The sequence below is a fragment of the Plecotus auritus genome, assembly GCF_963455305.1.
Source record: "Plecotus auritus genome assembly, chromosome: 2".
NCBI lineage: Eukaryota > Metazoa > Chordata > Mammalia > Chiroptera > Vespertilionidae > Plecotus > Plecotus auritus.
In genome coordinates this window covers 4,159,064-4,175,186 of record NC_137771.1, presented here as the reverse complement: position 1 = coordinate 4,175,186, position 16,123 = coordinate 4,159,064, and the positions used below count along the sequence as shown (strand labels likewise).

At 57.7% G+C, this 16,123-nt stretch overlaps 1 protein-coding gene across 6 annotated transcripts; it reads left to right on the top strand.

Moving 5' to 3' along the window:
* Positions 1 to 42: 42 nt before the first annotated feature.
* On the top strand, positions 43 to 15,632 carry ERRFI1 (ERBB receptor feedback inhibitor 1). Of its 6 annotated transcripts, XR_013959771.1 has the most exons (7): positions 43 to 184; positions 10,944 to 11,338; positions 12,014 to 12,172; positions 12,276 to 12,352; positions 13,184 to 14,183; positions 14,799 to 14,969; positions 15,203 to 15,632. XR_013959771.1 is itself a non-coding variant. In XM_080652762.1 (6 exons), the coding sequence occupies exons 2-6, from the start codon at positions 12,054 to 12,056 to the stop codon at positions 15,410 to 15,412; spliced, it is 1,524 nt and encodes a 507-aa protein (XP_080508888.1). In that variant the 5' UTR covers positions 43 to 184; positions 12,014 to 12,053; the 3' UTR covers positions 15,413 to 15,626. The 6 variants fall into 6 exon arrangements, 4 of the variants coding, with proteins under 4 accessions (XP_080508888.1, XP_080508887.1, XP_080508890.1 ...); XR_013959770.1 differs by lacking the exon at positions 10,944 to 11,338; XM_080652762.1 differs by lacking the exon at positions 10,944 to 11,338 and having other exon boundaries at positions 13,184 to 14,130; positions 15,203 to 15,626.
* Positions 15,633 to 16,123: the final 491 nt, after the last annotated feature.

Sequence of the window (16,123 nt, the reverse complement as noted above, 5' to 3'; positions counted from 1 at the left end):
CCGCCCCCTAAAGTATAAAGCGGACGGCGCGGCGGGGCGACGGAGGCCGAGTGCAAGCGGGAGCGCGAGCCTGGCGGAGCGGTGCAGCCAGGCGCCTGCGCGGTGTCGGCCCCCAGCCGGGCGCGGAGCCAGCCGGGACGGACATGCGCGGGAGGGCGCCGGGGGGCAGCCGCGGCTCCGCGGGGTAAGGGGCCTCGGGCCGGGGGGAGGGCGGCGCCGCGCCCCCGCCGCTCCGGCTGCGGGCGGCTCCCGTCGCAGGGCGGGTCCCCGGGCGCCTAGAGGGTCGCCCAACGCGGAGTTTCCCCGGGAGGGACGGACGGACGCAGGGAGGGAGGGAGGGGGCGGCCCGGGCGGCGCGGTCGGGCCTGGGGGGCCCTCGCCTCTCCGGCCGCGCACCGGGCGCCCGGTCGCGCCTCGGCCCGAGACGGCTGCCAGGGGGCGCGGGTTTCGGAGCGGGGAGCCGGGGTCCCGCGCGGGCTGGCGGCGGCCTCGCGCGTCCCCTTCCCCACAATGGAGCTGCGCCCCGGTGCGCACCGTGCGCCCAGCCACCGTCCCGAGAGCCGCGGTGGGAGGCTGCGGGGTGGTCGCTGCCCGCGCGGCCCCCCGCCTGGCCTCGGCGACCACGTCCCCGCAGTCGGCGTCTGTAATTCATCCGGCAGCTCTGTGCCTCTCCCTCTCCCAGGAACCGGCCGCTCGGAGCGCCCTGAACACGGCTCCCCAAGGAAAGGAACTGCGGGCTTGTCTGCTCCGAACGCGAACGCTCATTGGGTATTTCCCGGGCGTACGTGTGTGTATTTATATGTATATCTCCGTCTCCGTGCAAATGAGATACCTCCTTAACCGTGATTGGTGCTGGATGGGTGCTGGCTAAGTCTTTATTAGGGTTTCGTCATTGCTTGAAAGAAACCAGTCTCTTACCTGATAAAAAATATGAATAGATTGTTAGTCATAAACTTAAGTGCAGTCAGAATAGAGACTGTAGCTTTAAAAGATGTGTTGGTGACTTTAGGTACACCTGCAACACAGGTAGGGCAGGACTGGTTTCCAGGCAACTGTCAGGGGTGAAGAAAGGTGAGGTTAAAACGCTTTTTTTTTCTTCTTCTAAGGGGGACGGGTGCTCTGCACAGTTTTGAGCGTTCACAGGTCTGTGAGAATGCAGTGGGTATGTGTCTGCTGAGGAGACAAACGTCTAAGTTCACCACAGTTAGGTCCGCCTTTTTGTTAAAACTGCTTCTCTCTCTCTCTCTCTCTCTCTCTCTCTCTCTCTCTCTCTCTCTCTCTCTGCATGTCTGTAATTACACAGTTTTAAGTGAAGCAGTATTTAAACAGATCAAAGACCGGCTAGGTACCCATTTCAGGAAATGACCAGATTTGGGTAAGACCAAAATAAAAGTTGGTTTCGTGTTACCGTGCTGACTCTGTTACCAGTGTGAATAGCCTGGCTCCTTCCTAAAGAGAAACAGAGGTTTCAGCGTGGACTTCAGCACGCTGTCAGCCCCGCTGCACCCAGGTTTGTTCAGCTGCTTTTGTGTTCCACTGTTTTTCACTGATTTCAGAGAGGAAGGGAGAGGGAGAGACATCCATGATGAGAGAGAATCATGGAATCATGGATCCGCTGCCTCCTGCACGCCCCACACTGCGGATCAAGCCTGCAACCTGGGCATATGTGCCCTGACCGGGAATCGAACCGTGACCTCCTGGTTCCTAGGTGGACACTCGCCGGCCGGGCCAGCTGTGTTCCAGTGGCTATTCGCTAATAGGTGCCAGAGGTCTTGAACTAACGATGTATAACCTAACACACGTTAGATTGTAAACTCCTTAAGGGCAGGAACTCTGCCTCGCACAGCTTCTATCTTGCGGGCCCTGGCACATAGTTAATGGTTGATAAATAACTGCAGGAAAGCAGATTTTACATTTTAAAGTTCAGCAGGAATGGATCAGTCGCTGATAAAGGTCGCAAAGCAAAGCTGTTGTTTAGTGACGGTTAGGAAATGTCCGAGCCATTCATGTTCTGATAGGTAAAAATGACTCTTTCGATGAATTGTTTTTCCTTCTTTCAGCTCACTAAAGACAGGTCTCTCTTCCTCTGAGATTTAATGATCACACTGTAGACCTGAGTGTTTGTGTGACAATAACTCCTAACTGCCGCTTCTCCGAAGCTGAACCAGATCACACTTCCTCTGTGCTCATGCTGATGGTAGCTTCCCAAAGCCAGTTGCTAAATTACAGGTACAATCCAACACGCCTGAAACCGACCTGAATGGCCACATACCATCCGGTTGCTTTAGAAAGGGGCAGAGGAGGGAGGAGGTGGTGCCAGGGGTAATTCCAGGAATTTGAATGTCCTGGGCTCCCTCTACCAGAGAAACAACCCTGCTCCCACTCGGAATGAGTCTGCACGGCCCTTCGCCGTCGGCCAGGGCTCGGCAGCACCCTCGGGGCCGGTGGGACCATGCTTACAGGAGCTGATGAGTAGCCCTGATAAACAGCGCCGTGTGGCATCCTGGCTTTGTTGGCACAGTAGAGACACATGCTTTGTGAAGGCAGGTAAAACGGGGGGCGGGGGGAGGGGTCCAGGTTCTGCATGTAAGTTCCGTAGAGAAGTTGGGCCCCTGCCGGTGTGACTCGGTGGCAGAGTGTCGGCCGGCTCACCGAAGGGTCTCAGGTTCGATAACCGGTTAAGGACACTCTCTGAAAACGATCCTCTGGTGAGGATTAACAACAACCATAATAACAATAAATAGAGAGGTTAGTTTGAAGGTAGGGGAAAGTTAACGTCAGCTTCGAGGCTCAGAGAGGAAACAAAAGATTCTGTGAGACGGAGTCATTGTTGATGCTTTAATCCAATTCCGTGTGCCATCAAACAGGGCAGTATTACTAACAGGCCTTGGTGAATACGCTTTTAAAATACGGGGTTCTGGCCCCAGGGATTAGGCCTCTTCAACTCCGCAGTGCCACGGTTCAACAACCATTGCAGTTAGGAAACAGTCGGAGGGTAAGGGTTGGAAGACAGTGTCCAATAGCTCAGTAAAGACCCCTGAAGAAGAATCTGGACGAGGAGATTGTGATTGTCTAAAAAATACTCCTCCCCTGCGTGGATGCGTTTCTGACTCTTCTCGTGACTGCCTCTTTCCACCCTTTGGATTTTACACAAAAAGCCACCTGATCCGGCCGGCGGGGCTCAGTGGTTGGGCATCGACCTATGAACCAGGAGGTCACGGTTCGATTCCCAGTCAGGCCACGTGCCCAGGTTGCAGGTTCCCCAGTAAGGGGCATGCAGGAGGCAGCCGACCGAAGTTTCTCATCTTGGACGTTTCTATTTCTCCCTCTCCCTTCCTCTCTGAAATCAATAAAATATACTTTTTTTTTTTTTTTAAAGTTACCTGCAAGTCCTGGCAGGAGTGGCTCAGTTGGTTGAGTGTCATCACGTGCGCGGAAACATTGCTGGTTCGAGTCCAGTCAGAGCATATACCTGGGTTGCAGGTTCGACCCCCCAGGCAGGGAGTGTATAGAAGGCAACCGATCGATGTTTCTCTCTCACATCAATGTTTCTCTCTCAATCACTCCCCCCCCCTCTCCCTCCCTCCCTCCCTTCCTCATGTCCCCAGGTGAGAATTTTTTAAGTCACCTGCGAGAGGCCTTCCCTAACCACCTGTATGAATGGTTCTCGGCCTCTTGCTGTTCTGCGTCCTTGGGGGCCCCGCAGTCTGAAATGGCTGCTTTTACTGTTGTCCCGCTCACCAGTTTGCGTCTTCACCGCAGAGCACGGTGTCTGGTCCAGAATAAGCATTTGGTAACTATTTGTGCCCCTGCCCTCCAAGGGCTTGTCCTGTTTTACCTCTGCAGCCGACTAGCACTCAGGACTTGGGCGGTCCTCAGAGCCATCTCTGCATCCGTGGCCCCGTTTATAAACACGGGTGTTAGAGGAGGACCGGGGGGCCACCTCACGAAGCCACTCCGAAGGGAGAGGCAGGGCGAGGGAACGGGAGTGCCGGGTTCCTCGCAGCCGCGCACCAGGAAGGTGGCGCCCCATTTCCTGTCTGTGGGACGGAGACTCATCCTGCTCTTCGTAGGGGGTGCTGTGGGGATCGGGGGAGATAAAGGGTGAGAAGGTGCTTTCTGATGGGAGGCCTGCTGCTGTGGACGGCCACACTGCCCACGTGCACTGCCGTCACGGCCCACGTGCACTGCCGTCACGGCCCACGTGTACTGCCGTCACGGCCCACGTGTACTGCCGTCATGGGCCCACGTGCACTGCCGTCACGGCCCACGTGTACTGCCGTCATGGGCCCACGTGCACTGCCGTCACGGCCCACGTGTACTGCCGTCACGGCCCACGTGTACTGCCGTCACGGCCCACGTGTACTGCCGTCATGGGCCCACGTGCACTGCCGTCACGGCCCACGTGTACTGCCGTCACGGCCCACGTGTACTGCCGTCATGGGCCCACGTGTACTGCCGTCACGGCCCACGTGTACTGCCGTCACGGGCCCACGTGTACTGCCGTCACGGCCCACGTGTACTGCCGTCACGGCCCACGTGTACTGCCGTCACGGGCCCACGTGTACTGCCGTCACGGGCCCACGCTGTGAGCTGCCTTGGAGCGTGTGGGGTGGGGGGGAGCCAGCCGCTTCATCCCGGTCAGACGCGCGTGGCGTTGAAATGGAGGTGTGATGGGGGAGGCGCACCGTTAGAGATGGAAAGCTTCAAAAGAATCGATTGAAGGAGTCAGAGTCTAAAAGTAATACCTTAACCCGCCCTTCATTTTTTTTGTTTTTGTTAATCCTCACCTGAGGATATTTTTCCCGTTGATAAGTTTTTTTAGAGAGAGTGGAAGGGAGGGAGGGAGACAGAGAACATGGATGTGCATCCATTGGCGGCTTCCCACACACCACCCGACCGGAATCGAACCTGCAACTTAGGCACGTGCCCCTGACCAGAACGAAGTCAAGACCCTTTGGTGTGCGGGCCAACACTAACCACTGAGCCACATCAGCCAGGCTAACCCGCCCTCTTTAGGGGATAACTAGGCAGGAGAATCCCAGGGAGGCGAAGTGGAACAGGAACTGGCCTGGGCTAAGGGTTCCCCGAGAAAAGTCTGCAGCGGTCAGAGCGCGCCCTGCCGGTTGCCCGTTGGCCCGAGGGGTTGAAGAGGTGGGGGGGGGAGGCTTTGACACCAGGCTCCCAGCGCTCGCCAGACGTGACCTTGACCAAGTAAGTCGCTGACCTCTGCCTGGATCCTCATGTGTGACCGAGGGCAGTAATGGTGAGCCTCTGCCGTGGCTGAGCGGGTTCAGTCGGTCTGTAAACGGAGCGCTCGGAACAGTGCCTGGCGGGTAGAGTCCGGCGGCCGTTCTTGCTGGTTCAGTGGTCACAGTAACGATCCGGGGTGAGCCCGGGGCGGCTGGGTCAGTGCTCAGGGAGTCAATCTGAAGTCTCCAAGATTTGCTTCCCTTCATTAGACCGCGTGCTTGTTGTCCCTGAAGTTCGAAGAGCGTCTGGTCTCCTCCTCAGAAAGGGCTGACGCGTGTCGTAAAGGGAGTGCCGCTGCCCGCCCTCCCGGTGCTGCTGGGCTGCGGTGCCGCGGGGAAGGGCCGGGGACGGAGCGTGGAGGCCGGGGACGGAGACAGAGCGTGGAGGCCGGGGACGGAGCGTGGTGGCCGGGGACGGAGACAGAGCGTGGTGGCCGGGGACGGAGCGTGGAGGCCGGGGACGGAGCGTGGAGGCCGGGGACGGAGCGTGGTGGCCGGGGACGGAGCGTGGAGGCCGGGGACGGAGCGTGGCGGCCGGGGACGGAGACAGAGCGTGGTGGCCGGGGACGGAGTGTGGTGGCCGGGGACGGAGACAGAGCGTGGTGGCCGGGGACGGAGCGTGGTGGCCGGGGACGGAGACAGAGCGTGGTGGCCGGGGACGGAGCGTGGAGGCCGGGGACGGAGCGTGGAGGCCGGGGACGGAGCGTGGTGGCCGGGGACGGAGCGTGGAGGCCGGGGACGGAGCGTGGCGGCCGGGGACGGAGACAGAGCGTGGTGGCCGGGGACGGAGTGTGGTGGCCGTGCGCTGGCGCTGCAGGAGTCGGGTCAGGTGGCGATGACTAGGGCGGGGAGCGAGTAGGTTTTCTGTTAGCCTGCCATTTCCTAATACTTAGCATGGAAATATTCGGAATTATTCAAGAAATTAGGTCAGTGAGCTGTTTGCTTCTTCACTCAGCTTTGATTCCAACAGTCTGAAGAGAAGGGACTTTGCTTGCTGCCTCGGTTTTCATCCTTTCCAAACAGGCCAGTGTGGGCCGGGCATGCTGAGGACAGAAATCCGTCCCCACCGCCCCCAGCTGCGCTTCTGTCTTCACTGAAACCAACGCGTTTGGCTTGACCTGGCGCAGGAGGGTTCTAACTGCACGTTGGTGACGTGACACCGGCCATTTAAAGCCGCCTGTGCTTTAACGTGACGGCTGCGCGCGCTTCCCCGGAGCAGGGTGCCGTGAAGGCGGCTTTCCTCACTGGCCTGCCCCTCCTTCCTTCCCAGACCATAGCCGAGGAAGGACCCTGGGGCCCTCTGAAGCCTTTGCTTGTGGTAAACAACAACTGCCATCAACACTGAGGGGCAGTGAGTATCAGACGAGTGCGTTTCCCCACATTGATCAAATCACAGTTCTCGCCCTGGCAGCTCAGTGGTTAGAGCAGGGGTGGGCAAACTTTTTGACTCAAGGGCCACAATGGGTTCTTAAACTGGACCGGAGGGCCGGAACAAAAGCATGGATGGAGTGTTTGTGTGAACTAATATAAATTCAAAGTAAAGGAGCGGAGGGGAGAGCAAGAGAACCCTCCGCTCTTTCGGCTCCGCGGGCCGGATGGAACAGCCGAATGGCTGGGTTAGAGCGTGGCGTCAGCCCCCCACGCGAGGGTCACAGTTCAATCCCAGTCACGGCATGTGGCTGGGTGGCAGGTTCAGTCCAATCGGTGTGTCTCTCTCACATCGATGTGTCTCCTCTCTCTCCCCTCCCTTCCACTCCACTCTCTCTAAAATCAATGGAAAAAATAGCCTTGGGTGAGGATTAACAAAAATAAAAAAATTACAGTTCTACAGGAGAGTTCCACTGAACGTTCAGTGTCAAATGGCTTGGCTACCAGCGCTTCAGACACGAGTCTTCATTTTCATTTCAGAGATTTCCAGAAGGTAGATAAACATGCAGGTGTGGGTTTATGTGGGAAGATTTAAAATCATGCGGTTTGTCGTGTTCCTAAATCAGTTTCTTTTTACACATTTTGCCCCTAAACGCCGTTACCTTCCGTCTCCATGGGTCTGGGAGTAGTTAGGTAGGTAATTGTTAAATGCAGCTGAAAAGACCATTTATCGCCCTGAATAAACAGAAATCAGGTTCTAAAACCAGATTGAAAGAAGGAAATTACATCACACTTTTAAATAAGGAAGCGCTGGGCAGAACTGGATGAGTCGAGTGACAAAAATGTGCCCCTCCTCCTCTGTGGGTTGCTTCTGAGATTTATTAATGAGATCTGGTGGCCAGGTAAGCAGATCTAGGTTATTGTCTTAAGGTAGCCTGGTTTTTTAAAGTTTCAAAGAGACTGTCCTAAGGTAAAGTTCACCTTAATAAAGAACGCGCAGGGTGCTCATGGCGTTGTTTTGACTCTTTAAACAGTAACAAGACAGTAGGTACCTTATCACCCAGAAGAAGTAACGTGGGAGCTAGGGGGAGACCCCGTTTTCTGGAGCACTCCCCTGACTGCCTTAAGTAAACACCAGTTTAGCTCATGCTGTTCCCCAGGGTGCAAACTGGCCACTTTGGATTTGGGAAGTGGATTTAATGAAACTTGCCTCCTCTGTCCTAAAGTGGCCCTTACAATCCTTTGCTTTTTCCCTTCGTTCTTTGCTGATTTACAGTATATGTGAGTCTTTCACATAATTACCTTTTTAAATAAATGAGATGAATATTTTCTCAATATCCACTTAACTATTAGAAACGAGTGGTGCCGGGACTTCCCGGGGAAGCCAGGCCCTGTCCTAGATTTGGAGAGTGGGAAGGAACAGGTGGCTCAGTGCTGGCCCTGAAGGAGATTCGGGGAGGAGAAGCGAGCACCCCACAAGGCCGATGGGCCTGTGCAGAGCGAGGGGCTGGGGTCCAGGAGTTCAGACCCGGACTGAGGTGTGGGGGTGGGAGGCTATCTGGGACCCGAGAGGAGCAGCCAGTGAGAAGGAAGGGGGACCATGGAGCTGGGGGGCTGATCTAGAGGGGCTGAGACTCAGGTTAAAAACGGCCCCTCTAGGAGAGTGGTCCTCCTGGACCAGCGGTTTTCAGCCTGTTCATCTCACGGGACATCAGCTACTAAAATTCTGCTGCACCAGAAAATATATTTTTTTGTCAGTCTGACCAAAAAAAAAAAAAGGGGGTATAATTTTGATTCATTCACACTAGATGGCTGTTGCTGTGTTGGCTATTGTCATTTTTTGGACAGTTTTTTAGGGGGAAAGTGGTCAGTGCCCGTGACTGAATAGTCAGGTATTACATGCTTTAAAAATTCTTGGGGCACACCAGTTGCCAATCGCTGACCTAGACCCTGGACTGGCTTGGGAAAGTGGGTGGGGTCTGAAGTGAGTGACAGGAGCCTGGTTTGTGGAGTTGGGGATGCAGAGGACCACCCAAGTGCAAAGATCACCACCAGACAATGGACGCTTGAGCCAGGGCTGGGGTCAGGATTTGGGGCGCTCTGTGCAGAGTTGAAGGATTAAAATGAGGAGGGGGGGGTTAGGATCTAAAAGGACCACCCCAAGAAACATGGTTGGGGGGAGTTCCCTTGAATAAAAAAAAATCAAGTGATGTTTAACAGGAGAAAGTCGTTCGCATCTGGGATGGGGATTCGCTGCATTTTGACCCTTCAAGCTGAGCTCGGGGTGTCAGGAAAGGGAGCAGGCCCAGGGTTCCGTAGGCCCGGGCGGACCAGGCTGCTGTCACGGCAGTCCCGCAGAGGGATGTTTCTGCTCATTTCTCGGACGAGCTGTGAGGCAGAGCTGGTGTGAGCTGTAAGGAAGCGGACTTGGAAACTGCAGCATACGTCCCCCTGGACCCGCGTTTCCTTTTTAACCTGAGGGTGACCGAGGGCTCACCCCCACCCCCACCCCCACCCAGGACATGTGTACTGAATACTCGGAGACTTGAGAGCGATGGCAGGCTCTCGGGGTTCACACCCTCAGTTTACCGTCTGCGGGGCGCTGGACACGTGGCGGGTTGCCCCCCTTGATTCCACAGTTGGGAGTATTTTCCGAAAGAAGAGAGCATAAAATTATATTGCCCTCCGCGCTCCCCTGCTAGCAAGTAGGAAGTTCCGACAGTTTCATAACGCGGCCCATTCACAATTCCCCATTGAGATGTAGAGGCAGGTCACCTCCTATGAATACACAAAGACACTATTGTGGTCAGGAGCGAGCTGGCGCAGGGAACACAATTCTTTTTAGACTAAAAAAAATTTTTTTCTTAAGAAAGCTAACAAGTAGGTGATGGAAACAATGAATAAAAAATAACTTTTTCTAGAACATACAAATAATTCTCAGGGGCCATTGAAATGTAAGCTCAGGATCGAGGCGATTTCGCAGAGGCCGGGGTTACACAATCGCCCTGTTGAAAGCTCAGATGTGGATGGTGAGGAGCCGACAGGCAGTAATTACTAGCCCTTGGCCTGCGGACAGGTGGGGGCTGGGCTCCGGCCGCCTCGCCCGCCATCTGGGCACAGCCTCCACGCGTGTGCTCCCACCGCTGCGGGCGCCGTGCTCCTCCCCCCGACTGGGATTTCATTTCCAGTCGGCAGCCGCTGCCCTGTGATGGTGCAGGGAGCCCGACAGTGTTTCCTGGAAATGGGTTTTCAGGTTGCTTCGCAGCTGTACGTGACTCAGGGTAAAGGCGGGGGGCACACGCTGCATTTCAGCGATCTGAAAACGAAGCCTCCCGCTAACTCAGGTTTACTGAGTGACGTTTTTCCTCTTCTCCAAAGAGACCGACGGGCCCTGACCGGTTTGGCTCAGTGGCTAGAGCGTCGGCCTGGGGACTGAGGGGTCCCGGGTTCGATTCCGGTCAAGGGCATGTACCTGGGTTGCAGGCACATCCCCAGTGGGAGGTGTGCAGGAGGCAGCTGATCGATGTTTCTCTCTCATCGATGTTTCTAACTCTCTATCCCTCTCCCTTCCTCTCTGTGAAAAATCAATAAAATATATTTAAACAAAAAAAACAGAGACCAACGGAAGAGAAATAAGGCTTCCCTCTCTGAAATACTATTTTAGCCTATTTAACACTGCCTGAGATTTAAATGTTTCAGATGGACCGGAACATTGCTCTCTCTCGTTCCTTTTATGTGGAAAAGCAAACCCCATGCCGTGTACGTTCTACTGACAGCGATGACAACCGTAGAAGTTACTAACAGTCACTTACTGAGCTCCTGCTGCCCAGGCAGCGGTGGTTGATGATGGAACAGCCTGTTACCTGAGCTCACAGTCAGCTAGGAGGTGACAGATTTGTCCCTAAATCAAAACAAAAAAATAGCCTGTGTCCCCCCTCCCCGCCCCAGGCCGGGCACACCCGCGCTCTGTGTGCACGCTTCCGGCGAGAACATGAGAGCAGTATGGAGTGCGTGCACACGTCTCCAAGGGGCCAGTGCGCCAAACTAGGTCCTACACCGTAGATTATCTGAGGACAGCGCCCAGAGAGATGCCAGTAGCGTTGGCATCGATGCCATCGTGAATAATAAAGGAACGTTTAGAAGAGGCTGTGGGCCGGGCCTTGGCCCAGTGACTGAGCGGCATTCTGTGCCCCGAGAAGTCGCTGGTCTGATCCCGGTCGGGGCATGGAGGTTGCAGGTTTGGCACCCAGTCGGGGTACATCCCAGAGGCAGCTGAGCCATGTTTCTCTCTCCCCCTCCCCTTCCTCTCTCAAAAACAAAAAGGCCCTGCGGAGAGGGGCAGGACCCCTGAAGGCTGAGGAACTGCTAGGTTAAGGAGGACCACTTCCTGGCCTTGGTGCCCCGGCCTTGCAGCGAGGCCCTCGGAGAAGAGAATGTGAGGATTGCTCAGGGACGGGGAAGCTGTCCAGGCCGCCCCGCAGCCGGCCGCCGTGCGGAACCTGGTCTTACAGGATCGGGAAGTCGGTGTCGTCTTGTGTTCCTGACGCCCGAGCGAGTCGTCCCTGGAGGATTGTCTTCCCCGGGCCCGCCCTGAGCTACAGGCCCCAAATCAGTGCTGCTGTGGGCTGGCGAGGCGCCGCGTGGAGCCCCTCGTCTGACCGAGGTGTGGGGCTTGGTGCGCATGAGTCCTGCAGCGGCACGGGCCTTTCTGAAGGGAGGTGAGCGTCCAGGGGGACTGCACCTGCACCCCCACCAGGAGGGCACCCTCCCTGGCCACGGTCCTTTCTGAAGGGGGGGTGAGTGTCCAGGGGGACTGCACCTGCACCCCCACCAGGAGGGCACTCTCCCTGGCCACGGTCCTTTCTGAAGGGGGGGTGAGCGTCCAGGGGGACTGCACCTGCACCCCCACCAGGAGGGCACCCTCCCTGGCCACGGTCCTTTCTGAAGGGGGGGTGAGCGTCCAGGGGGACTGCACCTGCACCCCCACCAGGAGGGCACCCTCCCTGGCCACGGGCCTTTCTGAAGGGGGGTGAGCGTCCAGGGGGACTGCACCTGCACCCCCACCAGGAGGGCACTCTCCCTGGCCACGGGCCTTTCTGAAGGGGGGTGAGCGTCCAGGGGGACTGCACCTGCACCCCCACCAGGAGGGCACCCTCCCTGGCCACGGGTATCTCCCTCTGCTCAGAGCACTGCACATGTGAGACCAGGACTTAGGAAAAATTGCTTCCAATGCGTATGTTTGAGTTCCCTCGGGAAGGAAGGAAGAATGGCTGTAACGCGGGAGAACTGGGTGAAAGTCGGCGTCTTTCTGTGCGGCGCTCGGATGCTGTAGGGGGGCTGCTGATGGTATTTCTGAGTGTCTCCTGCATCCTCTCACCCTCCCTTCCCTCCAGGGACCAGACGCTGCTTGCTGCCTGACGCCCAGGGTGCAGGATGTCCACCGCAGGAGTCGCTGCCCAGGAGATCCGCGTCCCGCTGAAGGCGTTTCTGCACGATGGCCAGGCCCTGGGGAGCCTGAACGCGTGCTGGGGCCGCCGCCGGGAGCTGGGGAAGTAAGTGCGGGCCGCGGTGCGGGGCCTCCGCGTGCGGATGGAACAGCCGGGGTGACGGGGTTGGTCACTGGTCTCTGACCAAGATGTCTTTGCTGCATTTCAGTAACTTTCTAAACATCCACCCGATCACCATGGCCTACAACCTGAAGTCGACCACTCAGGCGCACCTGACGTCTCTTGGTACATGTCTGCAAATCCCAGAGGGTGGCCGGGGGGGAGGGGAGGTGGCCCCGGGGGGAGGGGAGGTGGCTGAGGGCTGTTAGCCTGTCCTCCAGCTTTGCCCTTTAAAAAAGAGGAAACCGCCTGACTATCCCAGCAATAGTGTGACCCTGGTGGCGGCAGGTCTGAAGATACCCTGATCCTCCCCACTCACGTCCCTGGTCCCGCCTCAGGAGGCCCAGCTAGAGCTGCGTGTGGAGGGTCAGGTAGCCTGTCCAGCCCCGCACAGGGCCTGCTCCTTCGGGCCGTGCGGAGCCTGTGAGAGGGCACAGGAGTGGGAATGTTGACAGGAACTCAGAAAGGCGCGCAGTATACCACACGGCCTTGTCACGTGGACATCCTGTCCCTTAGGTTTTTGCCAGGAGCTGCTGTCACACTGCAGGCCGCCACCCTCCTGGCGTTCCCGGGTGCCAACAGGGGGCTCCCTCTTATCTCAGCCCCGCCCTGTGTGCCCAGCGCGGTCACGTCTCTCGTGACCTGGCGCTGCGGGTGATATTCATGGAAATTATATGCTGCTCGTCTTCTGCGAATTTTGCACATGTCACAGAACCTGCCTGCGTGTGTGGGCGTGTGCCCTGCGCATGTTGGGGAGATAGAAGAGATAGTCTGTTCTTTGAACCAGATCATGTGCGTTAACAACCTTCAGGCCCTAATTACACCTGTGGTGCGGCACGTTGTCCACGGCCTGTGACTGGGGTTCAGGCGGCAGCCCCAGGGGAGAGGGGTTAGGCCGTGGGCTGTCCCCACACGCAGGGGCCCTGCTGGTCCTCCACTAACCCCCGTCCTTTGCAGGGCGCACCTCGGCACCTGCCCCGACAAACGGCCACCGCCTTGCCGAGCACGGGCCCTCCCAGAAGCCCAGCCTGCCCCCGCTCGTCCTTCCCCCGAGTGAAAGCTCGGGGCCCCTCGACGAGGACCCAGTGGTATGTGGCTTTAAGAAACTGTCAGTAAACGGGGTGTGTGCCCCCACGCCTCCACTCACGCCCATGAAGAACGGCCCGTCCCCCGTGCCCTGCGTGGCGGGCTCCCGGCCGCTCCCCCCGCTGCCCATCTCCGAGGGCCTCTCCCTGGACGACACGGACTGCGAGGTGGAGTTCTTCACCTGCTCCGACACGGACTTGCTCTTGGGAGACTGCGCGCCCTCCGAGTTCAAGTACAGCGTGCCTGGCAGGCGGAGCTTCCGCGGGTGCGGGCAGATCAACTACGCCTACTTCGAAACCCCGACGGTCTCTGTGGTGGACCTCAGCCAGGCCCCCGAGCAGAACGCAGGGGGGCAGCCCTCAGACCCGCCTCCGCCGCAGAGCCACCGGAGGCTCAGGCGGTCACACTCGGGCCCCGCCGGCTCCTTCCACAAGCCGGCCGTGAAGGTGCACAGCCACATCCACAGAGCCTCCCCCAACCCCGACACAGACAAGCCCGAGGTCCCCCCGAGGGTCCCCATCCCTCCGCGGCCCATGAAGCCCGATTACAGAAGGTGGTCGGCGGAGGTCACTTCCAGCACCTACAGCGACGAAGACAGGCCCCCCAAAGTGCCACCCCGGGAGCCCTTGTCACGGAGCAACTCCCGCACCCCGAGTCCCAAAAGCCTTCCGTCTTACCTCAACGGGGTCATGCCCCCCACGCAGAGCTTCGCCCCGGACCCCAAGTATGTCAGCAGCAAAGCTCTGCAGAGACAACTCAGCGAAGGCTCTGCCAGCCGGGCCCCCTGCATCCTGCCCATCATCGAAAACGGGAAGAAGGTCAGCTCCACACACTATTACCTGCTGCCCGAGCGGCCGCCGTACCTGCACAGGTACGAGAAGCTCTTCACCGAGGCAGAGGCGGCGAGCGCCGGCCCCCAGGCGCAGCCCTTCCCCGCCGACGGCGGTGTCGGCGCGGCCCCCGGGAAGCTGGACCCCGGGACCAGGGGGGACGTGGGCGGCCACGGGAAGCGTAAGCACTTGTCCTACGTGGTTTCCCCGTAGCCTCGGGTCACGGTTCGGCAGAGGGTCCGCAGGAGCAGATGGTTCCCGAGCAGTTTCCCCGTTTGAGGTTCAGGGGAAGATGTTCCAGGTGCAGAATAAACTTGAACTCTGTGCAGCGAGGTGGAGAGGTGCTGTCATGCCGAGGACCCCGGTGCCCAAGCCCACAGAGGCGTGATGGGCGGGCAGATGGGGACACTCACAGATGCCCACAGCATACGCTGTAGTGAACTCGCAGCCTCGCCGTAGCCGGTTGACCAGTTAGCTAGGTCTCAGCGATGTGGCCAGAAGAAAACGCAGCTGGACTAGGGCTCCTCAGAGACTGAACACAGCCGACGGAAGCAAGCACAGTATCTAGTCTAGAATCATAGAGACTTATTTTTGCTGATAAGTTTGAAGATGTCTGGCTCTTTGGTCTTCATGTTTTGTCGGATGTATTTTTGCAGCCTTTCCCGTGGGGAGCGGGGCGTGTCCTTACCGTGGCTGTACTTCCTAGTTTAAAACCGCCCCGAGACCCAGGACACGCAGATTTCCCTTCCTGTCGCTGCGGGAGGACTAGCATTTACCTGGCAGCCATACTTCCACCGTACGTGTCTCGCTTCCTGACAAAGAAGAAGGTAGTGGAGCATTTTCCTTACAGCCCTGCTTCGTCCCACCCCCCAGCGGCCACTGTCACGCTGCCCCACGCAAACGGTGGACGCGGTGGGCTCCGCGCCAACGGTTCGCTTCTGAGCAGTAATGAAACAGCACGTGGCTGACGGTGACGGTGGGAACGGGGGGGGGGGGGGGGTTAGACTATTAATAAACAAACACAACACAAGCTGGCCTTGTGTTGCTGCTTCCTTCTCAGTATTCCTGGGGATTGCTGGCTTTTGAAGTAAAGCCTCCTGACCAAGAGCGACTGTGTCTTAAAACGAGGGTCCCGTCAGCACCGCCTGCTCCCAGGCCCACGCCCGCGCTCACACTGCCTGCCACAGCCTCCGCGTGTCCCCGCACAGTTAGGCCCGAGCGGGAGGCGCTCCCTGCGGAGGTGCATTGCCGCGACGTTCTCGCCAGTTAAACCAGCTGTTTACAGTTCCACTGCTGCGTGACTGTCGGAGCTCTCTAAAGCGGATGTGTTAGTCTGAACTAAATGAAGGGTAAACCATGCTTTAGGAAAATGCACTGATTTCCGCGTTATGTGTACAGTATTGGACAAAGGATTTTATTCATTTTTGTTGCATTATTTTGAATATTGTCTTTCATTTTAATAAAGTTACAATACTTATTTATGATACGTTAATAATGTCTCTTGCCTACACGCTCATGACCTCAGGTGGGACACAGGCCAGAGCCAGGCTCTGTGAACCCCACCCTCCAGGCCCCCGCCCTCCCGTGGGGCAGACTGGCCCCACGGATGTCCAAGTGCCGTCTTTCCACTACTTGATCTGCGTCTCATTTTTTTGCCTTTTGCCCTTCTCCGCTGCCTTTTCTTTGTGTTGTGGTCGAAACTATAAAGATGGTTATAGTCTAGAGGCCCAGTGCACAAAATTCGGGCACTTCGAGGAGGTGGGGGCCCCTCAGCCCAGCCTGTACCCTCTTGCAGTCCAGGAGCCCTCAGGGGATGTCCGACTGCCGGCTTAGGCCCGCTCCCTGAGCCATCAGTCGGACATCCTTGGCGCTGCCACAGAGGCGGGAGAAGCTCCCACCGCCAGCCATGAGCCCGGCTTCTGGCGGAGTGGCACACCCCCTTGTGGGAACACACTGACCACCGGGGGCAGCTGCTGCATTG